Source organism: Musa acuminata, chromosome BXJ3-3 (assembly GCF_036884655.1).
Source record: "Musa acuminata AAA Group cultivar baxijiao chromosome BXJ3-3, Cavendish_Baxijiao_AAA, whole genome shotgun sequence".
Classification (NCBI taxonomy): Eukaryota; Viridiplantae; Streptophyta; class Magnoliopsida; order Zingiberales; family Musaceae; genus Musa; species Musa acuminata.
Window position 1 is genome coordinate 7372023 of NC_088351.1, and position 25790 is coordinate 7397812.

General features: G+C 36.8%; 2 protein-coding genes and 1 long non-coding RNA gene across 4 annotated transcripts in view; 1 reads left to right on the forward strand and 2 right to left on the reverse strand.

The window, feature by feature from the left end:
• Window positions 1–65: 65 nt before the first annotated feature.
• Window positions 66–5142, forward strand: LOC135633752 (uncharacterized). Of its 2 annotated transcripts, XR_010495114.1 has the most exons (4): window positions 66–312; window positions 1922–2014; window positions 3568–3728; window positions 4365–5142. It is a non-coding gene; the product is annotated as an uncharacterized LOC135633752 (long non-coding RNA). The 2 variants fall into 2 exon arrangements; XR_010495113.1 differs by lacking the exon at window positions 4365–5142 and having other exon boundaries at window positions 71–312; window positions 3568–3942.
• A 2522-nt stretch (window positions 5143–7664) lies between these two features.
• On the reverse strand, window positions 7665–8834 carry LOC135633460 (protein G1-like7). The gene has a single exon (XM_065142915.1). The coding sequence runs from the start codon at window positions 8590–8592 to the stop codon at window positions 7870–7872; it is 723 nt and encodes a 240-aa protein (XP_064998987.1). The 5' UTR covers window positions 8593–8834; the 3' UTR covers window positions 7665–7869.
• A 4906-nt stretch (window positions 8835–13740) lies between these two features.
• The window catches only part of LOC135634185 (uncharacterized), a 37553-nt gene continuing 25503 nt past the window's right edge, over window positions 13741–25790 (reverse strand). Inside the window, exons 17-22 of the mRNA XM_065144474.1 lie at window positions 25691–25762; window positions 19777–19816; window positions 18984–19237; window positions 15703–15880; window positions 15096–15307; window positions 13741–14711 (exon numbers count right to left, since the gene is read on the reverse strand). Of these exons, the coding sequence (XP_065000546.1) occupies window positions 14415–14711; window positions 15096–15307; window positions 15703–15880; window positions 18984–19237; window positions 19777–19816; window positions 25691–25762 (1053 nt within the window). The 3' untranslated portion in view covers window positions 13741–14414. The remainder of the gene's footprint in view (window positions 14712–15095; window positions 15308–15702; window positions 15881–18983; window positions 19238–19776; window positions 19817–25690; window positions 25763–25790) is intronic.

The following is a 25790-nucleotide window of genomic DNA, read 5'->3' on the forward strand; positions in this document are numbered from 1 at the left end:
GCCCATTAACTTGGGCCGAGCGAGAGAGAGAGAGAGAGAGAGAGACGGTCATTCTTCTAGTCTGGTCGATCGCCTCCTATCTCGATCGTGCTCCTTCCATCTTGTTCTTCTGGGATTCTTTTCCCCGCATTCTCTTCTTACAGCGCCGCCGCTTCGGCTTCGGCTCCCAATGTCTCTCTGGCCCTCTGCTACGAGAAATCGTGCCGTAATATTGCCAACATCGTCGTCAATTACCTCGGCGAGATTGACGCCGACCGCCTCCTCTCCATCGTCGGCAACGCCAGGAGCCGGAACGGCACCATATCCTGCTGGGTACTCCCGTCTATTCCTTTCTCTGACCAACTCGAAGTGGTCGCCACCCTTAGAAAGGTCGTGAGGATGATTTTTCCTGCCTTTGATGGGGGTGTAGAATATAAAAAAGGAGGGTTCTTGCAATAAAACGGATCTTGTTCTCTTTCGTCGTTGTCCCAATGAGTGCTTATACGCCTATAATGGTCGTCCCTATTTGTTAGTATTCTCCCTACAGTCGTTCCTCTCTTCACAGATTGGATCCAGTTATGCTCTTTCAAGCTTAGTTGTTTAACATCCTTAGTTGTGAATAGATATGGGTAAAAATTTCGGCATAATTGGGGAACATCTGAAAGATAAAAAAATTAAGCTCTTATATTTACAATGGCATCATATAAACTCTTTAGTTTGTGCCAACAGACTCAAATGTCATAGGCTTCATCATCAAGAGGACGTAAATATAGTTGTGTACATAAATTTTGTTAGGATTACTTGTAGATGAGCTGCATGATATAATTAGTCATCCATGAATTCTAGCAAAAATGCACGCTATTGTTTACGTGGCAGCAGGTTTCATCAATATTGTTGCCTATATGGTTCCTTCATGGATCCACGAGTACAATGTTCAGAAAGGCAGAGGGAAGAAGGTGATATGAACACACCTCACGTAATCCCTATGATGTATCTTGACATATCTTTACATGCTCGGATGTGTAGTTACACCAACTATTGGGAATGTCCTCTGCTTTCTCGTTTCTGCCTGTTGAAGTGCCTGATTATATTAAAAATAAAGTAATTTCCAATCATATCTTGTACACAGCATATGCTGCAGTATGACTACTGAATATGCACATCTTAATCCAATTTGTACTACTGTATCAGCATTATGCTTTATCAACCTAATGGAGGACACCCTTTGTGCCATAGTATAGTTGCCATGTTTTGGCCTGGTATCAGGGGTCTACATTAGCAAAAGTCAGGCAGCATTGCATGTTCCCCTACCAGGTTTTGACATTCTTAAGGTCATAGCTAACTCAAGGGATCTTGACATGTGTGATGTGGAATTCGTTTAGCTGAATCTGGGGTTTATTACATAGTGCAAATCACTTGAAGAGTGATCTTTCATTACATCTCCCGGAAGCTATTATTTTCTTTCAACTGTTGCAGAAGAACATTTCAGCATCATCGAGCCTGGTTTTGAAACATAACTACCTTCACTGGAAATCCTGGTTTTCAGAAACTGGATTCAGTTCACATGCAGATAGTGGACATGGGGAAGAGTTCTCGTCCAACTGCTTTATCATATGTAGGAAATATAGTAATAAGTTTGTAATATTAACCTGCAAATGTATTTTGAAAATTTATGGGAAAAAAATCAAGTCAGTTTTGACGCTGTCTGCAGCAAATTTTCTTCTGATTCTATCAATTCTATATCTTCAGCTAAAGTAATCTTGTTACTATAGCTTGATGAAATGTAATGTAAATCTCCTTTTTTCTCTCATACATTGGATATAGTTTCAATTTCTACAATACGTATCAGCATATTCTATAGTTTGTAATTTCTTAGCACATACATATCAGATTTTATTTTGACGAGTCAATTTACTGAACTTGGTCCCTTCTATTTTTGCAGCTTGAATTACAGTATGGAGCACAAACAGATTCTCTGGAGCCCCCTCAGGGATACATCTATTGGGTAGTGGTGGATGGACATCGACTTTATGAGGTTAATTCTAATGATTAGGAACTTCTTCAGTACTCTTCTGTTTCTTAACTGTGATGTACATCATAATGAATTGATTGGCTGAAATTGGGCTTGAAAGCAGCAATATGCACGAGTCCTTTTCAGAAGTTTCCAAGTTACATATACTGAAGCATACAACATTCTCTTCTATTCTAATTTCAGATGAATAAGTCAATTTACCAGTTGGTTTATTCTTGTGTTGCTATTAGGGTAGGTGGTATGTTCAACTCTTGACCTTTCTGCCTCCTTGAGCTGTGGGGAAGCATTTGTATTACTTGTGCTGAATTCTGAAGACATGATTATTTGTGATCCATTGTTGTTCTAAAATTTATAAGAAATGTAATTTCTTGAGAATTTGCTTTCTTGGGATCCCAAATTAGTTGCACAAGCATTGTACGTTGCCATCTTAATGTGCAAACCTGAGTATTCCTTTAAATAACTTAAGATCTGATATTTTGGTGTTTTGTGTACTTCAGGTTGGTAATGGTGATTTTTTTTCATCATTGTATTCCCGTAGATGCTTCTCATGTTTGAAAATAGTGTTATTTGTCTATTACGGAACAAGGAAAGCTGGCTCTCCATTTCCCCGCTTTAAATTTGAATACAAGAATGGTAAGCCAAGGTGCTGAACAGATCTGTAGTTCTGATTATTTCATCCACCTAACTAACTGCTTACATCCTGAGTCCGATGCGAACCACCTCAAATGCATCTTTTTAAATGCTTTTTCAAGTACAATATTCTTGTACTTCGAAGTCTACCTGGAATTTGTAAGTCCAGATACAACCTTTGGAACGTACATGTCCCCTGACATTGATAAAATAAAGAGAGAAAAAGGAATATGCCTGGATGGTTATGTTAGATTTTAATCAAAATGGCTGTGATTGAAGTTGATTAGTTTTGTTTCTGTTGGAATCACTTGTCATGTGAAATGAAGGTTTTTGTTCAATTATTAATTTCCAGCCAGACTTCAAGCCACAAGCAGCCAGTTCTGTAGTTGTGAGGAAGGCAAGTCTTCTTCCATTGACATTGTTTGTCATGTGCATCTTTCATAAATCTACAATGTTTCACATTTTGAGCCACACCTGGGTGAGGAACTTTAGTAAATTGGGTATGAAAGACTCTCGTTGTTGATCCTTTGGTAATGCTCTTTAATCTCTTTAAATGAAAGGACAAGTTTTTGATGTTGGGCACATTAAAAACTTGTGCTTTCATTCTAAGTTTTGATCCTGGCGGAGCATTTGTTTACCAACTTTGGATGCTTACATGTAGAATTCAAGATAACACATTGCTTACCGTAAGAAATTGCACTAGACTTTGCAAATGATCTTTGTTTTGTTGACATTTCATTTCATTCCACTGTCATTTCTGATGGTTGTTGCATGAAGTTAATCTGTAGGCCCTTGTTATTTATGATGTCAATCATTTGCTCCCTCCATTGAACTTGTTCTTCTCAATGTCATACAGCTGTGCTCTTTATCTTTCCTCAAACAAAATTTATGATAACTATCTGTGCCACCTTCATTTTCCATCGCAGGATTATGATAACTTCGAAGGTGACACTTGCAAAGCTTCTACTAGGGAGTCACCAAAAGACCTGCTCTGGATTGACCCTCCATACCCAACCGGGAAAAGGAATCAAATAGTCTTATGCTCATGAGATGATCATTTCAGAATGATAAGATGAAGATAAGAATGGTAATACAAACTTCCATGCAGATTTCCTATACATGGTTGTTCTTTTTGGTCATATGGTGGCCTTGTCAATAGGTAAATAGTGAAAATCTTCGCTCATAGGAAGAAATTTCTTGTACATGAAAATGTGAACCTTCATCTTGTTAGATTGCAAACATACTGCATCTAAATATACTATTTTGCTGCTTAAGTAATTTATCTTTTTCTCTTTTCTTTCTCTTGGCTCCAAACCCATCCTGGTACATTATAGATACTGGTTTTGTTGTCATCATCTGGTGACAAACTCTAGGGTGACCATTTTATGACACAGTAAAACTCTTAGAGTTGTTTGCCTATAATTCTGTTCTCTAATAATATTAGATATAGAAGTACATTGAACATTTCACCTCTATTCAGCCATATCATGGCAAAACTAGCATAATTTAGATCCTTCTCTAATTTAATTGTCAATAATTTAAAAATAAATAAAAATAATTGTGTGTAATTGCCCAAAGAATGTGCATTTCTCTCTCCATTATAGGTTGGTTTTTTGTTGAAGACATGTTTTATGTAATTTATTTTTAGGTACAATCATGCTCTTCGGGCCGCATGCTTTTTGTTTGATATGAATGATACTCTCACAACTTTTTTGATTCATAGGTACTGATTGTGGTGGGTTATGCCCTCCAATGTTCCCCATCAGTAATGAAATTTTTAGGCTCACAACATTGGTGGATCTCAAGGATTGTACCTATGGTAAAGAAAGAAAAAGATGAGAAGGAGAGGCATCATATTATGGAAAATGTTGGTAACAAATTTACCTCTTTCTCATTAAGGTTAGGGTTGATAACAAATAGGATAGGATACTAGTAAATTTTACCTAATCCAGAAATTTGAATCTTACCAGAAAACTGGTTTGTGTATTAATTTAATCAAAAAATAGACTTTAATATAGGATCACTAAAAGGTATGGAAAATGTTGGTATTGAAATAACTTGAATTGCACAATTATGCATGGTCCATTTTTTAAGAAATAAGAAAAAAGAAACATTTACAAAGATCTTTACTTCAACTCATTTAGAAGTTCAAAAGCTTAAAATATTACTAGACATAGTATGTTTGAATTATATCTATTTAAATTTCTGTTGAGAAAACAATCACTGATTATTCACCTATTTACTTGCATATACTCATTCACTGTTCTTTAAAGTCCTCCCTCATATTGTCCACATGACTTGAGATAACTTTTCAGAGAGGTGAAGAACTCTGATTTCCTGCTGTGCAAGCTCTGTATGCAGAAAAATCGTGCCTTGGGGGGGCACTCATGGAATCTCCTTTTGTTTTGGTGTACACTTCATTGATTTCTTTGTTTAGTACGACAGCAGAAACAGTCATGACAAATCATTACTGCCCAAAAGAATAAAAAAGGTTTATAGTAGGGAATAATTTTGATGCTGTGATCATCATTAGGCATCTCTGACATACGAGGAATCGGAATAGTAGTTCTTACATTCTTATCAATTTGATTTATTTTTTTCAAATATATTTCAAGTGGATTATACAATTATACTCGAAACCAGACATGACAACCTATGGCTTGGATATATATTTAAAATGTATAAATATATTATTTGACAATTATACTCAAAAAATTTTACGGTTAAAAAAAATATATCGGATGAGATCTCGAAGACTCGATCTTATTTGGTGGACTCTTCATCTAGTACATCAACATCAAATCGGTATTTTAGTATAATACTTCCGATTTATGCTGTACAATCTTAAATACTATCAATATAAAAGAAGTAAAACAATGTTTGGGTAGTAAGCTTGCTAACAAAGGCTGTTTACAGAAGAAGAATCATTGCCCTTTTAACAATGAAGCTATTAAATGCGTGATGGGATACGAGTCACTGGAAATGGCAATTGATAATTATAAGCTGTTGATGTGTTGCTTTGAGTTATGGATTCCATAATAATTATGGATTCAACTCGTACGGTATACATAAAAAAATAATATGAACAATAATTAATGGGTTACTAGAATATTAATATTTCAGATGAAAAGTCCTCAAGATGTGTTGTCAAACCACACTATTTTACTTGTGTGTTTTATATATATGATATAATTGTTTTTTACATTAGATTAACATGCTAATATTATCAAATGAATAGGGCCAAATTATTAATCCCGGAGGAAGAAGAAGGTGCAACGAATGCGTACAAAAGAACTTTCGTGAATCGATTCTGATCATGACACATAAGATAAAATAAATCTCATGGTCTTCATCAGACGAGGACCAGAAGCTTATTGAAGAAGTAGGCAACCTATAAAGCATTTACGATCATAATTGTAGAGAAAGTTGTAGGAGATAATTTGATTATTATTTAGAAAAGAGATGGAATTCAATAGGATTCAACACAATAAATACTACTTAAAAGGGTTGTGAATCGAGGTGATTTGATCGAGGAAGAGAAATATGATGTGGGCAAATCTCCAATTGCACCATCTTGGATTGGAGCATCAGGTAGATTATATCGCACGGATACGAGCAGGAATCACAATGATCAAGTCAAGACAGAACACACATCATTCGACGTGACCGCTACATGCATTGTTTATCTAATGGTGGAGGTTGTGACATCCCCCACAATTCTTAATTCTGCATCGCTCAATCAGCATGGATGCTTACAAACGCCGGTAGGTCACTGTTCTAAGCCTCTTTCTAGCCCCTCACTGCACCAAAAAGCAATAAAGAACGCACCCATGGATCGCGGGCTGTTCACACACAACATGTGTCGTGTTTCTCACAAAGATGGTGAGAACATAGCATGTTTGGCACACCAAAAGAAGGCCGAGGATGATGGCGAGCCGATCGCTATTCCATAGCTTCGGTTCTCCTTTCAAGATCTCCATGGCATGTACGCACTGCACAAGCTGAGGCCTTCTTCCCTCCCTCCGTGGCGACGTCAAGGTAGGGCAATGAGTCCGTACGAGGAGCTCCGCTGCTTCGCTGTTGCTTGCACAAGGACTATTACTTTTAGGTCGAGTGCAGACGCAAGAAGTGGTTCCTCTTTCTAACCCATCTTCCTCGAGTGGCATTATAATACTCCCGTCTCTGTCTCTCTCTCTCTCTCTCTCTCTAGCTACCTTGAGAGATTGTAGGGTTTTGCACCCGTATGTGAAGGGTGAAGTCTCGAGTGAAAGTAGCCCGTAGATTCTGGAAGGATTGATGTGCATCTCATGCCCCGTAAGAGAGCACAGGAAAATGGCATTGAGATCCTTGTAAAGGTTGACCGCATAAGGGAACTTACTGTTGCAATCACCACGGGCTGCGTTCAGCTTTAATGGAAGAACATGCACCGATGATTTATTGTGTACAGATTACAGATGCTTCTAAATCTAACGAGGGGTTAATGAAGCACGGTAGAGTGAGCGAGAGGTGGCCGCTCGTGCGGGGAATCCTTTGCAACTCCTTTACCTTGATGCCAGTAACAGTGGCTCTCACTGTTACTAAAGCAACCAAAAGGAGAAGAATGAAGACAAGAGAAAAAAAAGGAGAGCGGGGAGACGAACCGAGACACAAGTCTGTGAGTCTGTGACTGCTTTAGAAGCAAATAAACAAAGGAAAGCTTTCGTACTATGAACAGTGAGGGGGAGGGGAATCTGATGTCAGTGCTTCCTGGACCGACCTGTTTCCTTCCTTGTTGTTCAAAGAGGATGCCGAGTTTGCAGTGTGGCTAATGATTCATGAGTTATGGTGCAACTGGTGCAAGGTGACCGCACGCTTCGAAAACTGGGGAAGAAGAAGTGGTTTGCCCCAATTAAAGAACACTGTCCAATGAGGCATCGAGAGAGAGAGAGAGAGTAGAAATGTATAGTGTCAAAGAATCAGCTAATATATATGTCCATAATTAGAGCTGAGAAAGAAAACTGTATCAACTTCAAATCCAGTAGTGCAAGCAAAAGATGAGGAGGAATCACTAAGGAAGCAATTGAAGTAGAACAGGTTAGTAATTCTGTTGACCAGTTAATTAGAAGAGAAAGAGAGAGAGAGAGAGAGAGAGAGAGAGGAAGGGAGCTCTAAGTTCTCCGTTTCGCCCATCTTCTGTGTCGTCAACAATAACATGTCTTTGAGGCGATCATACCAGCACTAATGCGCAGTCATGAAACGGATGATGAACCACCGGGCTGATCGCAGCCTGGTCTGATCTCTCCGACCACGGAACTCATAGCGCCGCCGCCCCCGCTACTGCTGTCACTGGCACTAATAGGCCCGCCCGCAGCAGGTGGAGCCATAGTGGACGGCTCCCCTCCGCCGCCCGAACTCCCCTCGGCGGCCAAAGACCGTGCTCGCTTCCTCTTCTTCTTCTCGTAGGGGATGCCGCGAGCCTTCGAATGGCTCTCCCGCACCTCCCTGAGGTAACTCCTGACGGCCCGGGCGGCGAAGGGGTTGGACTCCTGCCGGCCCCCGTTCTCCTCGTAGGCGGCGCGGAGGCGGCCGATGAGGGCGTCGAGTGAGCCCCAGGCTTGCTTGAGGGGGCACGCGCAGGAGGCCGGCGGGTTGGGTTGGCCGAAGAAGGTGCATCCTGGGGAGTGCACCTTCGTCTTCCCGAACTGGTCCAGGTACTTCAAGAACTCGATCACATGCGCGCCGCTGCACCTCGCGAGCGTCAACGGCGGCTTGTGGTTCTTCAGGTACTGCAGGAACGTGTTCCAGTCTCGCCTCTTCTGCGACTCGTACCGACTCAGCGGTTGCCGCTGCTGCTGAGGAGGAGGAGGTGGCTGCTGTGGAGATTGAGGAGGATCAGGGGTTGGGTCGGCGGCGGCGGAAGAGGAGGAAGGGCCTTCGTCAGGGCCTCCGCGCCCGTGCGGCGCCGGTTCCATGCAGGAACACGCGGTGGAGCTCTTCTCTCCTTATCTCCTTCTCTTCCTTCTTTTCCTCTGTTAGTATTACCGCTGCCGCTGCTGTTATCCGCTATCTGGAGCTTCCATGGGGGTTGGCAGCTACTGCAGGTCCTTCCTCTGTGATCTGTGGGAAGGGTTTGGCTCTCCCCTTCCCCAAGTACTTTTCTTCTGTGGTTGGGAAGGATTGAGCCAAGGTGGGAGATGCTTCAGTAAATGGGAGGGGGGAGGGAGGGAGACACAAGGTGGGTTGAGATGGGACGTCAAAAGGGTAGGCAGGCACGAGAGAGAGAGAGAGAGAGAGAGATAGAGAGAGAGAGAGAGAGAGAGAGGGGTAATCAACGTGGTGGCTCCCTCGATGTTGGGACGTGAGGGGAGACCGACATTACCTGTTGTTCGGGTCTTTTTGGAGTGCGTGTGATAAATTTCATGGGAAAGTGTGGGGGCCACGTGTTGTCCTCTTTCATTTTAGCAATTACAATTCTATTATATATATATATATATATATATATATATATATATATATATATATTGTGAAGTTAATTCATTAGTATCCTAAATAATTGGTTAAGATATACTGAGATTTTTAATTAAATTTTAATTAAGGTTATCGATGAATAAAAAAAATTATTTATGTTAGAATTCATCTTAGGAAATGATATGGGAGAAACTCTCCTAATGACGTTTTTAATCTTTTGCTTTGGCCAAGATTTCTTCTCTCATCTTCCAATAAATATTTATTCCTTCGATTATAATAATCATGAAAATAAGAAAAGAGAAAAAAAAAATTAGCTTCTTTTGAATGCAAATTAATGATGCATGTGGATCATCACGGTATATTGCTTTGTCACTTCTGAAATTTAAAAGAGACACACATGTCTTGAATAATATGTGATACTTAATTTTAATTCTAACATTAAATTTTTATATAGTAATTTTATTTCTTACATTCATCCCTATCAAAGTAGACACAATTGACATATGTTCCTTCCCTTGTCTTTTTCTAAGGAAGATGGGGCTTCTCATAATGATCTTCGTATAGGATTAGTTGGGACAGTGTCTCTTTAATGTACATTTAATCACCATTTTAGGATAATAAAAATGCATTTGGGCTTCTTAGTCCTTATCAAACTTAGGGTGAAATGTATAATTATCATTGTAATCTTGCTATGATTTTTCCTTGTCTCTCATATTGATTTCTCATCTCCTACTATATTTTCTTTATGCTATTTATCATGGTCAAGTAAGGGTTTACACATGATAATGTCAATAAAGATAAACATCATTTATGATCCAATAAAAATGCTATCTATTAGTGTTTGCCTGGTTAAGATTTAATTCTCATAGGAGATTATTGTAGTAGATGAAAAATTGATGTTAATCTTCTCCAAGTGCTTCAACTTTCATCACATTTATGAACAAAATTGAAGTTTATATACAAGTCCTCTTACATGCACATAATATAGGGAAGGATCATAACAATTTTAACTAACTCAATGTTTAGAGTTAATTTTATAGATAAAACATAAATAATGTAATTTATAAACTTCTTTAAAAGATTTGATAGGTTTTGGTCCAAGAAAAAGTTGCTTCACTAAACCCAACTAACTTGGCTTGGGTGCTTCTAACTTGAGCTAGGTTAGAGTTGGATAACCTTAACTTGACCCAAGCTTGAATTAGGTTAGGGTTGATTTAGTTGAGTTTACCATATATCTTTTGGCCGAATACAACTCAAGTATTCGATCAAATCTAACCAATTCCAATCGAGCTATACTTGACTTGAATCTTAGTTGACTTAAAATTTTACGAGTGTGAAGTTAATTTCAATTTTTTACTTTAAGCAAGATAGGGTTATTTTTTCTAAGATAAGGATAATATCACATGCATTCAGTCAACATTTTTGTATATTAATTTTTACCACCCTTAGATAATATAAAATATAAAAGAATCTCTTTCATTATTTGGTTAAAAATAATAATGTTATAAACAATAATAACAACAATAATGTCCCAACCATTTAAGATCATTCATAAGAATCTATTGACATCATTGAGATCTACAGAAAACTATATTTTTAATTAAATAAAATATTTTTTTAAAAATATTTATAGTTTTCTAAAATCTTTGTAGGTCTTCTTTGATTACATCTTCTAATAATTTGTGTTTTTTTTTTGTTTGAACAAATAATTTCAATTATCGTATGTTACGTCTTTATATATATATATATATATATATATATATATATATATATATATATATATATAGTTTTCTCAAGATTCTATTTCTTTTTTCATGGTTAGAGTTGAGATAAATGAGACAAAACCATAGCCGTATGATTTCCTTGGGAATTCGTGGTGGAAGGTTGATAGGATAAGATTGGCTTTTGAGTTGATGCTACCAAAAACTTGGATGTGGGTACAATTCTCTCATGCCTTTTTTGTCACATTATTCCCTTACACAGTATTTTAAAGAGAAAAGATGAGAACAATCAAACAATACCTTTCAAGTTAATTAATAATAATAATAATAATAATAATAATAAAAAAGTGATATTAATAAAGATAATGAAAGTTGTTTTATAGCCAAATTGTCTTCATAATTCATTTTTAGGTTCATTTTACAGCAATATTCACTTGCAATATTTAAACAAAAGTGATTTGGAGTTTTGACATCAATCGCTTCACCGACAAAGTGGAGAACTCTTCTAAATCTTGTGTGGGCTCAGAAGAACATCCACATTCATGATTTCTGATAAGATAGATTGAAGGGAATAATCTTTCTGATAAGATGTATTTGGTGCAGCATGAGCAAGACATGTTGTTTTCTGAAATGTAAAAAGCTAATATTTTTCTCCTTATTTTTGCTCATAAAAGTTTACCTTCACCAAGTAAAAGAATAAAAAATAAAAAATGGCAACATCAACTGCTGACTTTTGTTTCATGAAGCAAAAACTTCACAAAAGAAAGATCATATAAATCTTTATTCTTTTTTTTTTCTTTTAAAGGATGTCAGATTGACAGGGAGGGCAATTGAGCCACTGATTGACTCCCCTATTGTGTATGTTAAAGGATACTTTTGTATTTGTTTTTGTAAGTAATTAATTTTCTTTTCTTCATAAAAAAAAGGAAGGAAGAAGATGAAGATGAGATTCCAAGCTAATTGGCTGTCTGCTTAGCATCTTCTCCATTGAAGCCTTGCTTTAAGGAGGAGGAGGAGGAGGAGAAGAAGAAGAAGAAGAAGAAGAAGAAGAGGGGAACAGTCTCACTGCACAATTTATTGCAAAGCACAAGTGCAAGCACTACTACTAGAAAAACACTTGTTGTGTTAGCTCCAAACTGGTAATGTCGATTGTTTAGTGTGCATTCCTTCCATGAAGCTAGCATTTATTTTCTCCTCCCTTTGAGCTCTAAAGTGTGCAGCAGAATCCAATGCTGGTGAGAGGCTCCTCCATGCCTCACCACAAACATGTTTCTCCAAGATCCCAAACAGTGGCATTGCCACCCCCCACAAATCTCTTCCTTTTGATGGACACACTGTTGCTATTTTTGAGCTGACCCTACCACAGAGGATTCCTTCAATCATTCAGGGAGTCTTGCAATCAATTGATAGCTCTGAGGGAGAATTCCCGGTTCCTTCTTAGTTATTGTTTGAGAGACTCAACAAGTGATGCTCTATTGTTTATGATTAACATATATGGCCTGACAGTATATATTTGAGAATTATGCTTAATTCCTTGATAAATTTTATTGGAGAAATAAGATTGCGAAAAACCGAGGTCATCTCGGAATTACGCTAACCTGAGAATGGTCGATATACGCAACCTTACTCTTTGGAAAACTAAAAAACTAGCGTAGTATCGAAGTCATCTCGATAAGCGAATGAAAGAGAAGCTAATTGGTGAATGGTCAATATGCATAAATAGTGTTAATTTTTCTTGCAACAAAAAGAGATATCAGATAATAAACCGACAACCTCATGCAAGCTGAGGTCATGTTGGGGGTTTATAGTTTCATCACAGCATCAAAATTCAGCTACAAATCATTGAAAGACAAGAAGTTGGTCATGGATTAACAATTCATGTTTCCATGGTCAAGTGAAGAATGGAGAGCTTCTTGGGTATTGTTCCTGAGGTAGATGAAACAGACGAAAGAGGTTGAGCTTGATGCTTCACAGGTTGAAAAGTGATGCTTCAGTTGGCAGAAAGGAATGACTTGAGAGAACAACAGCTCCAAAAAGAAGATGACAATGTGTGAAAGATGTAGGTGTCTTTTTCTTTCAGCAAACAAATGTTCAATTGTTGCATTTATTTTCCATTTTAATTTTATATTTTCATATGATAGATAGGATATTTGTTTAAATAAAAATTAATTATCTTGTTCTTCATGATTGACGTATATACGTTCCGTCGCTTATGATTCCATTACCCCTTCCCATTTCGGTATTGGATATCAACTTCTCATTTCAGTAAAGATGAGATTGTTCTTTGATCTTTTGCTTTCTCTTCTGTGGCTCAATCTGCAAGATGTAACACAATAATGATCTTGGATCTACAAAGGTCAACATCACCCAAAATATAATTCTAATCAATTGAGAGAGAGTGGAATGGGCAATCACTCATGATAGTGATCTACAGAAACCTATTCAACAGAACCCACCTTGAGATGTTGATTCCTTCCTCTGCAAATTTTTTGGCATGGCCCACCTCCTCCCACGCTTAATAATTGTTTCTTAATGTTGAAGAAATTGCAGTTTGATGTATTAAAGGTTTGCCAAATTGTCAAATTATCTAACGTTGGAGCTCTATTTCCACCAAATATTATCATTGACCTCAGTTGAGAGAGAATGGACAACTTAATTGGTAGACTTGTCTGCGTCCTACTGATTTTTGGAGCCCTACCAATCGCAGTTAGGTCAAAAAGAGATTTATCTCAACATGAAAGAAGATAATGCTACTGAAATGCAATGGACATATACACCATGCAGCATATGCCTGCAAATTCTGTGTGGACCATGTCCTTTCCCTTTTGAAACTCATGATTCGTGCTATAGTCATTTTAAGTTGAATGTTGATGTTGATCATCACAGAAAAAAAACCATGTTGATGTTGATCATCACAGAAAAAAAACCAGATTCCAATGTGACAAGACTTCAAGATTCTCAAAAAGTAACAGGACAGGCAGAATGAGTATCAAATTGAACTGTTATGCCAATAAGTTCTGTGTTAATATTATAGACATACAACATTCTGGAAAAAGGAAAAGGAATCAGTGATCATACCACATTTCCCCAAAGTAATCCTACCAATGTTTATTCACTCAAAACAGCAATAACTCTTGTACTTTTTCGATCCACGAGGATTCAGATAGTTCACCTAGCATCTTCCTTTTCAGTTTCATGTTCAGAAGCTGTTGATGGTCTCTATTGATCCAACAGTCAAAACCATCCAATGATGCTGGAATCAGTCAAAACCACCCGAGTTATGTTACAAAAATCATAGGCAGCAGCACTCTCGAGAAGCTAAATACAACACCATCACTGTATCTCCAGAAATCCTGTCTGCCTAGCTTACTGTAGATTGGTAATCCAAGGGTTGCAATTATTTTAGCATAAGCCACCAATTTTCAACCCACTCATGCATTGTACACAGTGGAGATCATAATCAGGCGTTTGGCCAGCTTACCAGCTACCAGGCTCGGCCATTGCAGCACAGGCCCAAGCAAAAAAACAAGATTGCACTCTGAAGATCAGCAAGTGATTAAATGCAATAGCACTTGATGAAAGAAAAGCATTTGCAATGTAGGCACTTAATCCCATGATGTCACGGACAGTGCCACCCAAAGATCGTTGGACGTTCCTTGTATATACATCCGATGTGTCTGAATTTCCTCCGTGGCGGCCATAGGAATGCTGCTACCATAGTGACTATCTTCTACTCGATCATTGATAGAGAATATTATTTCTCTTAAAATAGGTTCATGCCCATTTAGAAGATTGCCCATGCTCAAAACTTTCCTCCATGATTGATTGGCGGTGGGGGGAGGAAATAAAATGGCTACAGCATCTCTCTCATGCATCATCACTAATTGCTTGGTTTTGAACTCCTAAACAGGTTTAAAAAAGAAATTTATACAATCAACCAAAAGCTTTTCATGCTAGTGTACTTATAAGACATTTTGAAGGTGAACTATCATGGAATCAGTTGTTTACAAATGGGTTTTTCATAATTGATGAGAGTCAGGCTGGGATGAGACAGAATACCTATTGTCCTTTATGAAATTTATATTCATCATCTAGAAAACATCTAAAACCTTAACATCTGAGACCATAAGAATCAAAGAAATAACAATTAAAGATGATTTGTAGATGTCCAAAGATGATTTAGACCATTAGTATGATGCATATGCACCAGCTTGTCACCATGCAAGTTTACTAATGGATGAAACAAGTTACTTCATCAAAAAAAGGAAAAACAAAAACAATAGTACCTGGTCATAGCAAATGCTCTCTAAACTGGTACCCATTTTGGGAAGATAAAAGTTGAAATAGTCACTGAACATTGCTTCAGAAAGGCGTGGGACATCTAATAGCTTACGGTGGATTGAAGCTGCAAAAATTAGTAGTTTCTCTATGTGCTCGAATACAAGGCAAAGCCGTCTTAAATCACCTATCAACTCTGCCTTTTCACGAAGATGATTTGCTGTAAAATGTACAGAGTCAGTACTCAAAGTTGCATGTATCTAAATAATAATACTTACAATATTGTACATTAGAGTTAATAATAATTTTCACCACAGCCCATGAACTTTTAGATGGATGGAGCCCACCGAATAGGCAAGCTGCAGGCTTGTGACTATAACTGGAAGAAGTTAAATGGTAGAATCTACGCTACTTTAAGTGGACTTTTAATGGACCATCCAAACCATTAGTAACTTATATAGGACCATCCAAACCATATATCGGATAAGAAACAATGATCTACATCAGTACTTAAAAGGAATAGATTTTTGATGAACTATAAGATCGAATTACAACTACAGAATCTACTTGATCTCTCAAAGACAACTATTTAACTTAAAGAGTCAAATCACATACCTTGCAAAGGCTTTAAAGTTGATGCTAGCGTAATGTAAAGCTGATTAAACCTTGTCTTCATGGGTTTAAAATCACCATACATGGTTTGGTTCAGAATGTCAGCTGATGCTCTGAAGGCAGTGCAAACCATTTGCTCAAGCAGCTGATGTGGTTTCAAAGTTTCAAGATAATGGAGTATCTATTGCAAAAGAAGAAAAACTTCAGTGGCAGAAAATAATGTTGATCTTAACAAGCACAGATTAACAGTTATAGCTGCCACAATTAGACTTACTAAAAGCATACAGAACACAAAAGAATGCACCCACCTCTTACATCATAAGCAAGCATTTTTCCATGGATGCCTAAACTTACCCATATGTGTCAAATTCAGATCAAACATGTACTTCAAAACAGGTTGGCAATAAAATTTCAGTTTTCTTCATGCTAGATAGACGCAGAACAACTACCCATAAATCACATAAGATAACATTGGAAGAGAAGTTCATTTAATAGGAAACAAGGACAAAATATAATGTGTGCCAGGTTGCTTCTTGAATTTTCTGTTATCTTTCTCCTAGGGTGAAGAGCTTTTTCTCAGTAGCATTCTATAATCATTTTTTATTTGTATAACTTTCCTAATGTTTTAAATCCATCAGACTAGTAGGCATTGAATGTTGCACCTCTTGTGCTGCATGCTCTTATAACCAAGGTTTACAGTTTCGAATAATACCGCCCGGTACGGGTGGTATATACCGGTCCGACAGGATACCGGTATGCGGATTGCCCGCTACCGGACTGTCACGACCTTAGCTGGAATTGCCTAAGGCGTGAGGCACCCTTGCGGCCAAAGACGCGAACTTAGCTTGCGTTGCCTAAGTCGCGCTTCGCCCTTGCAATATTGCTCCGCAAGGATCAGCCCACTTTGTAACCTCTCGCAAGTCCCGAAGGACTTGTAAAAGAGAAAGATGGTTAGTTCGAAAGAACGAGCAACGGATAAGTCCCGAAGTCTCGCGAAAAGGGGAAGCTTTACAAGCAATTCGACGAACACCTTGTGTGCACAAGAGAAAAGAGGGAGAGGGAGAAAAACAAGGCTTTCAAGGATGAACGAACAGCTGCAAGCCCACAAACAGCCGCTCACCTGGTCCCGGGCGCGAAGATAAGTTCCCGTAAAGGCCACGTGCGAACTTGCGAAAGAGAGTTCAACGCCCGGTATATAACCGAAGCCCCATCCAGCCCTGTGCCACCCGGGGGGTTCCTGGGGTCTGAGATGGCTGACATTTTGGTGAGCGGAGGCAGTTCTCCGCAACCCTCCCGCGGCACGCGAAAACGGAGCTGTTTTGGGGCTGTTTTGCTCGGTTCGGTGAGCGGTCGCTTTGTAACGCTGCAGCTTGTTCGAACTTACATATTTACAAGCAAAATGACCCAAAACCAAGAGAAAACATGTTGTCAAGCGACTGTACATGCAGGTGTGAGCGACGAACGGTTCGTTAAACGGAGTTGTTGCAGGTGCGCGACGACCGTTCGTGACAGGACGGTACCGTCGAATGGGGCTGTTTCCGCCCTGGACGGTGACCGAGGGAGAAGAAAGAAAGGGAGAAGGGTGGTATTAAGCGAGGGAAGAAAGTAAAGGGAGAAGAAGAGGAAAACCTGGAGATCGACGCCGCTCTCCCCCCTCGTCTGTCGATGACTTTTCTCGGTGCGGGGAGAAGAATCCGCGATCGCAGGGAGAAGAGAGGCGATGTCGCGGGCAGAAAAGAGGAGATGTCGCCTCGTCGTTTTTCTGCAATGTCGCCTCGGCGACATCGGAGAAACAATTTTCTTTTCTGCCCATGTGGGGAGAAGAAAGTTTCTTCTCCCAACGCACCAAAAAGGGCGACGAGACTGTCGGTTTTTTTTTTATACTTTTATATATACCGAGCGGTATATCGAATTGTACCGCTCGGTATACAATATCGTACCATACCAAACGAGTCTCGAAACTTTGGTACGGTACGAAATTTCAATCCTTGCTTATAACTAAAGTACTTCACGCAGTTCATATGCAAGCAAAATCTCGCTTTCTGCATACATGCTCTTATACACAAAAACAACTCTCCAGTATTGCATATTTCCAATGGATCAAAAGTAACTCCGACAATCACATCTTATCAAACACATTTAGAAAGTCGACACCTTTGATCGTTTTCCTTGTCCATCACCAACCTTTTTGCATGAAACTGGTGCAGAAATATCATAAAAATGAAGTTTATCATTCGCTATAGCAACACTGCTATGCACCACTAATATCAGCAGTTGGAAAGGTTTCTTTCGGTTAGATTGAATCACAGAAATAACCACCTTTACTCGTAGCAAGAAAATGCTATTTGCACAAACCAACATCAAGATATTCAAAGATAGACAGCCTTCAACTTATTTTCATAATTAATACATAATTATGTACCAATATTCACATCAGGAATGTTGCTTTAACTCATAAGCTATCATGTAAGAACCATCTTTGCACATTTAAAGAAACATCTCTTTCTTTCTCCATTGATAAATTGATTCTGCTGCAGCTGATATATACTAGTCTGATTAAAACCAAAATGACTTTCAATTTTGAGAAAACCACCAATTTGATTTGAAGATGTGTCAGACCTTCAAGATAGGGTGATTTGCACAAAGTTCGCTTTTTGAAACCACCCATTTGCTCTCAAACTGTATCTGATCTCTATTGATGATTCATAGCAAATTGCCCCCCCCCCCCGAGAATTCCTTGCAACTTTTTATATTAGAAGAAGCATAACTTCTTATCTTGACTTTTCTGGCAACTAAGTTAGAAATCTTAGGAAGAATTATAATTCCACAGCAATATAACTCGTTCATTTCACAACAAAAATTGTCACTTTCATTACTCACTTCAGAGGAACCTGATTTTGGTCCAATATGTGGTTAGAACTTAGAAGCACAAAAATATCATGATCCAACAATAGTACATGCGGTTGTGCAAAATATCATGATCCAACAAGGTACATTTAACATATTAATCATGAATTTTCACACTACTGTTTGACTAGTCGATGATGTCAATACTGTACTCTGCAATTTCATGGCTATTACTCATATCTAACACATTCATATGATAATTATTACTTTGCAACAAACTAGTATGAAGCTATTGGAAGAGAACCTTAACTGTAGAAGTTGAAAAAAAAAGATTTGTGACCCAGTTACCCTAGCAAGATTAGTACTATGTAAGAGTGATGAATTAAAACATATAAAATCTGTAGCACTAAAATGTAAAAAATTGATAAAATACGTACCTTTTCTCCTTCTCGAATTGGGTCAAGAAGGGACTTCTGCTCTAACACTGGCAAAGGTGGAGAATCATTCCAAATTTGTCGCCATAAATTCCCATGTTCAGACATGCGCTGCGAAAGTTTTCCTCGAGGAGGCCAGTTATTCCCATCACCTGCGCAGCCGTCCGTGTCATCATTCTCCCAGTCACCAGGTGAATGCCACCGAATAAAATCCTCAAACACTGCATCTGGGTTTGCAGCCTTGAATGCTGACATGTCTAGTACAACAAAAATGTGAAAAATCAAATATAATTCATTCATAATTTTCTAACTTATACATATTTTTACAAAGAGTGAGGTGAGTCAATAGGTTTAGTGGTGCAAAGAAAGAGAGAAAGACCTAAAAAAGTTTTTACAAGATACAATAAAGGGAGACTTGATTGTTCTTAGATAACGAAAGATATCAATCCAAAAAGAGATCAATAGCAAGGAAAATACCCATGTAGGTGACCTTAAATAGATGGTACATAATGAATTGTTGTTGTAGTGCTTGCAATTTCACTAGAATGAGCAGGGCTCTTAATCCAAAATCAAATTACAATTGATAACAGCAGCTTATCAGCACTTGATGATGTGTTAAAAGTAATCATGATTTCTCAATTAATAAACTCAACAATAGTTTCCTGTGAACAGAAAAAGAAGAAAATAGGAAAAATGAAAAAAAAGAAGAAATTAACATATATATAAGTATAACAATAGTACTGTTAAAAACACAACTTTGTGAACCCTTTAGAAAAGGTGATTTGGGCAATCTTACCAGATGAGAGAATATCTCTTTCCAATTGACCAGAGAAACTCTGTAACACAAAGTACAAGACATTATTTTCCATTGACAAAAATTGCTAATGTATTGTCAGATAAAAAAAAAAAGATGATGGTTTGTCCTATCATATCTTCAAACAACTAATGCCTGAAATTAGCATATGTAGACACAATAAGGACAACTGCACCATGCCCACAGCTAACTAGAAAGAATTGAATTAAATGCATCTGTTCTTGCTTCAAGATGGTGTGTCAAATCATATGGCCATATATCCCATCACATAAATACATCCTGCAACTTGATCTAAGGTGAGCAAGTATGACCCCACTTGCAAATACATTTAATGGAAATATAACTTTCTAAGGGTATTTTCTGACCAAAAATTGCACAAAATATCTTTTGGTTGGAACTGATTTATCTATGAATCCAAAATACCCTTAGATGTGCTGGAAAGGCTCTCTTTAGTGAGATCCACATACGGAGGCTTGGGGAAAAACATTTTAACTAAAATGGAAAGACTAGGTGTCATATGATGCAAGAAACAGTTCACACTAATACCTACCAGAAATGCCACCTTTATGTCATTTATCTATGTTTGCCAAACCAAACAAGTCTAGATTATAATGCACAAGTCAAGCGAAAATTCTTTCTTTACAACAATGACTTAACAATGATCTGACTCCTGTATAGTGATACTGATATATCTTGTCACTGATGATAAATAATTGCCCTACACAGCATCATCAACAGGCTAGAACTGGATGTTGAAAATCTAACTGCTACCACTAGCGAGGTAAAGAGTTTAATCATGTTATATTATAAATGATCATCTTTTATGTCACACGTGGCACTAATTGGCTTATTGTCTATGCTACATTTAGGGGTGACTGTTTCAAAAACTTACATCCACTGATAATAATTTGAAAGTTTGAATTCATGTTGATACAACATGGATCCTAATAATACATAGTATCAAATATCGAATGTAGTGCTGCTAGGAGGTCGCTCGGAAGCAGCCCATCACATCAACACCCGGATGTGGTGTCAAATAGGCAAAGGTTCTCACATTGTTTTAGACCAATGGGAATAAAGAAGTTTAGTTTAAGAACAGACGGTTGGGCTAACAACTTGAAATATAAGAACACTTTTAAGGGAAGATATTAGAATTGGTAGACACCATGATCATAAGAAGAATAAATATTATTTGCTTATAAGAGACAAAGTGGGTAGGGAAAAAATCTAAAAAGATTGATAGCACTGAATTTAAACCTTGGTATACTGGAAAAGTTAAACACAAAAATGGTGTAGGAATTGTTGTTGATAAGAGTCTTAAGAAGTAAGAACAATGTTATAGATGCAAAAAGATTTGGAGATAAAATTACAGTTTTAAAATTTGTGAATGGATAAGATGTTTTGAATGTCATTAGTGTTTATGCCCCTTAAATCGGATTAAATGATCAAACCAAAAGAGAATTTTGGAAAAGCCTGGATGATATGATTCAAATTATGTCTATAACTGCAAAACTTATAATTGGAGGAGATTTGAATGGTCATATAGGAAAAACACATGATAAATATAAAGGGAAACATGGGGCCTTAGTTATGGGAAGAGAAATGAAGATTGTGGTTTGATTTTAGATTTTGCAACTTCGTATGATCTTATAATTGTAAATTCTCACTTTAAGAAAAGAGATGAACATTTGATTACTTATAAAAGTGGTCAGAACTATAGTCAAATAGACATTTTTCTCACTAGAAAGGTAGATAAAGTTATTTGTATGAATTGTAAAGTTATCCTTGACGAAAGTTTGACAAATCAATAATATAGGTTGATGGCATTAGATATTTATTGTAGAAAATAAAAGAAGAAAAAGATAGTAGAAAATTTTACTAGGATTAGATGATGAAATTTTAAAGATGATATTGTAAATATTTTTAAGAATAGGATGAAAAGAGAGATGACTTGGAACTTAGATGACTTGGAACTAATAAGATTAGAAGCTTAATAAAGAAATTCTTAGTGAAACTAAAGGTAGAGGTATAACCTTAAGAGAGTTGGTGCTGGTATGAGGAAATTCAAAAAGCAATTTTTACTAAAAGATCATGTTTTAAAGATTGACAAAATTATAAAAATGAGAAAAAATTTAAAATATATAAAGAATATAAAAAAGAGGCTAAAATAACAGTTAGCATGGCAAGATATAAAGTCTATAATAATTTTTATAATAAATTAGGTACTAAAAATGGAGAAAAAGATGTATATCGAATTGCTAAAGCTAGGAAAAGAAAGTGTAAGGATTTAGGTAATATTAGATAAATTAAAGACGAAGATAAAAGAATACTTGTTAATGATAACAAGATTAAGGAAAGATAAAAAAAATTATTTTTATAAATTATTTAATGAATATTCCACATAGGACTTAGATTTAATGATAAATAATAATGGTAAACATGGTCCGCCTTATCGGTCCGTACCGGTTTACCGACCAACTATTAGTACGATATATATCGAGCTATACCAAGTGTACCAACACATGGTGTCACGACTTGGGCCTGATGGGCTAACTGGCCTATCAACTTCGTTTGACCCAAACTACTAGCCAAAATGCTTAAACTAAAGTTGATAGTAGCACACTTATCATACTCATATAAGCTAATCTTAGTCTTACCCACTTCTGATGTGGGACTAATCAAGGGTGTTACACTCCCACTCAAGGGCTTGATGTTCTCGTCAAGGCCTAACATAGCCCAGATCAAACCCTAGCATAGTGCATGTGAGGCGTAGCCCAATGGTGGCTCCATATTTTGCCGTGACGAGTTCTCTAACTCTATACACGGGTGGCACTTTTTTACTCGAGTTCCCTCACTATGCCTAAATATTAGGTCGGCTCTGATACCAAATGTCATGACCTGGACCTAATGGGCTAACTAGCCTATCAACTTTGTTTGGCCTGAACCACTAGCCAAAATGTTTAAACTAAAGTTGATAATAGTACACTTATCAGACCTATATAAGACAATCCTAGGTCTGATGAGGGACTACTAAGGGGTGTTACACAAGGTACATGGGGGTGTACTGATGTACTGCTCGTATTGGTCCCTTGTCGGACTAGTACGTATGACTCGTACCGAGCGGTATGCCACGATACGACAAACCTCGATTGTAGATTTAATAATGATATATTTGTTCGTATTAGAGTTATTGAAGTAAAATATGCATTAAAGATGGAAATAACTAAGAGTGTAGGGCCTGATTGTATCCCTATTGAGGTTTGAAAAAGTTTAGGGGTCTGAAAAAGTTCGTAAATAAGGTTGGTTAATTAGCTTAGTTAACAAAATTATGAGATTTAGAAGGATGTCTGATGAATGAAGAAAGAGTTTTTAGTGCCAATTTATAAAAATAAAGGCGACATACAAAATTGTTCAAATTATAGAGGAATTAAAATCATGAGGCATACTATGAAACTTTAGGAAAGAGTTATCGAAAGTAGGATAAGGCTTGAAACAAATATCTCTGAAATAAATTTAGTTTTATACCTAGAAGATCAATCACAGAAGCTATTTATTTATTAAGATAATTAATAAGAAAGTATAGGGAGAAAAGGAAAGATTTATATATGATTTTTATTGATTTGATGAAAACTTATGATAGGGTTCCTAAAGATTTATTATGGTGGATTTTAGAAAAGAAAAATGTATCCACTAATTCTATTAATGTTATTAAAGAAATATATGATAATGTAACTACTAGTGTTAGAACTATTATGAGTGTGTCTAGTGAGTTTCCTATTAGCATAGGATTACATCAATGATCCACATTAAGTCCCTACATTTTTATATTGATAATAGATTAACTTACTAGTCACTAACATGATAGATCTCCATCGTGTATGTTGTTTGCTGATTATATTATTTTATTTGATAAGAACCTAAGTAGAATTAATTATAAAATTGAGCTATAGAGGCAAACCTTAGAAACTAAAGGTTTTAGATTAAGTAGAACTAGAACTGAATATATAAAATACAATTTTAGTGATTCTAGGAATAGATAGAAGAATATAATTAAGTTGGATGAGCAAAAGTCTCTTTAAGATAAAACTTTAGATATTTTGGATCAATTATTTAATAAAATAAAGATATCGATGAATATATTATTCATAAAGTAAAAACAGAATGGTAAAAATGACAAGGAGCATCGGGAGTCTTGTGTGACTAATAGATATCTTTGAGATTAAAAAAAATATTTAGAAAATAGTTGAGACCAACAATGCTTTATGGATCAGAAAACAATTTTAAGACTAACAATGCTTTATAGATCTAAGTGTTAGGCAATTAAGAAATTATATATATATATATATATATATATAATTTATGTTATCGAGATGAAAATGTTGAGATGGATATATGGAGTTAGTTGAAAAGATAGGAAAAAGAAATAGTTTTATTTGTGAACAACTAGGTATTACTTCAATAAAGGATAAAATTAAAGAAAATTGTTTAAGATGGTATAAGAATATGATTAGGAGATTTCTGAATGCAATAGTCAGAAGAGATAAAATGATTCATGTTAGTGATACGAGAAGAGGTAGAGAACGACCTAAAAAGACCTTAATGGAAACTATTAATAAAGATTTAAGTACTCTGAAGTCTGAACTTAACTAAATATATAGCTTTTTATAGATCTCAATGGCAACAAAAGATCCATGTTCCGACCCCAAATAGTTGAGACTTATGACTTTGTTGTTGTTGTATCAAATGTCAATTGCAATTTTTGCATCCTATACTTAATTAGACATTATTATAGTGTGTTTTATAGTTGTAATATTGCAGTTGAGTGGTGGCCATGGAGGATACTACGTCAATCAAAAAAATAAAAATTGCAGCAAAGATCCCAGTGTAAACCACATCATCCAGTGGTGCATATAGATGCTTGGAGAAGCTGATATACATGCATTATAACATTTGCAATATCTCAAGATAAAGAAAGGAAGGTTGAGGAAGATCAATTTGACACTCAATTTGTCCATGATGATTCTATAGGAAGATCCACTTGACTCAAACTTTCCATGATAATTCAAATCCTGTGATGGTTTCGTTATGTAGTATGTACAACCTAGAATAAAGATGTCCAACACTCAATGGGATGGGAGATTCACTACGTTTGTCGGGATTTATTTATGAACATATTGAGTAGGAAGATCAACAAGATGAGGTGACTAAATATGAGGGGTTAGGCCTTATGACATTGCCAGGGCACAAGAAGTCAATCTTCCATGGGTCATCATGCCACAAGAAGTCAGTCTCACTCATCCACATGCACAACAACGTCAAGTTCGCTCATTTGACCATTAAGTGGTAGTTGATAAGCAACAGTTCGAAGAGGATGATGAAACTTCTCCAAGTGATTTCAATCTCCATGAGGTTAGAATTGATTCTAGTGACGTTGACAATATTGATGCTAGTGGACAAAACCTTATACTACACGAAGTTGTGAATAGTGGATAAAGGAGCAGCACTATAACATATTGGAGCAACAATATCCACAAAGTGATAGATACTGGATACAGGTTGATTTAAACTCTTGGTGAAACACGTCAATTTAAACTCTTGGTGAAAATCCCGAACAGCATAAAACTCGCCAAGCAAACTCTTAAATAACAAAAAAGATCAGAGAAACCAACTTAAAAGAAAACAGATTCATCATGGAGAAATACCCATCTAGTCATTTTTACTATAAAATTCTTTAGTCTATTCTGTAAGTGAAGTCCATAACCAGACTTAAAAATGCGTCACTTGGTTCCTCAACTAATTGGAGCCTTTCTCAATAATCTTTTCTAGGTAGGTTTTATAAGTAAAGCAAACCTATAAGAGACAGAAATGCAATCATAGTTTTAGAAATTAAACTTACAAATGCATCACCAAATACTTCAACAGCATGAAGCCTTTCCTCATGCATATCTTCTGTCATAATTGGTGCATCCTAAAATTGAAGACCAGGAAAAGCTTAT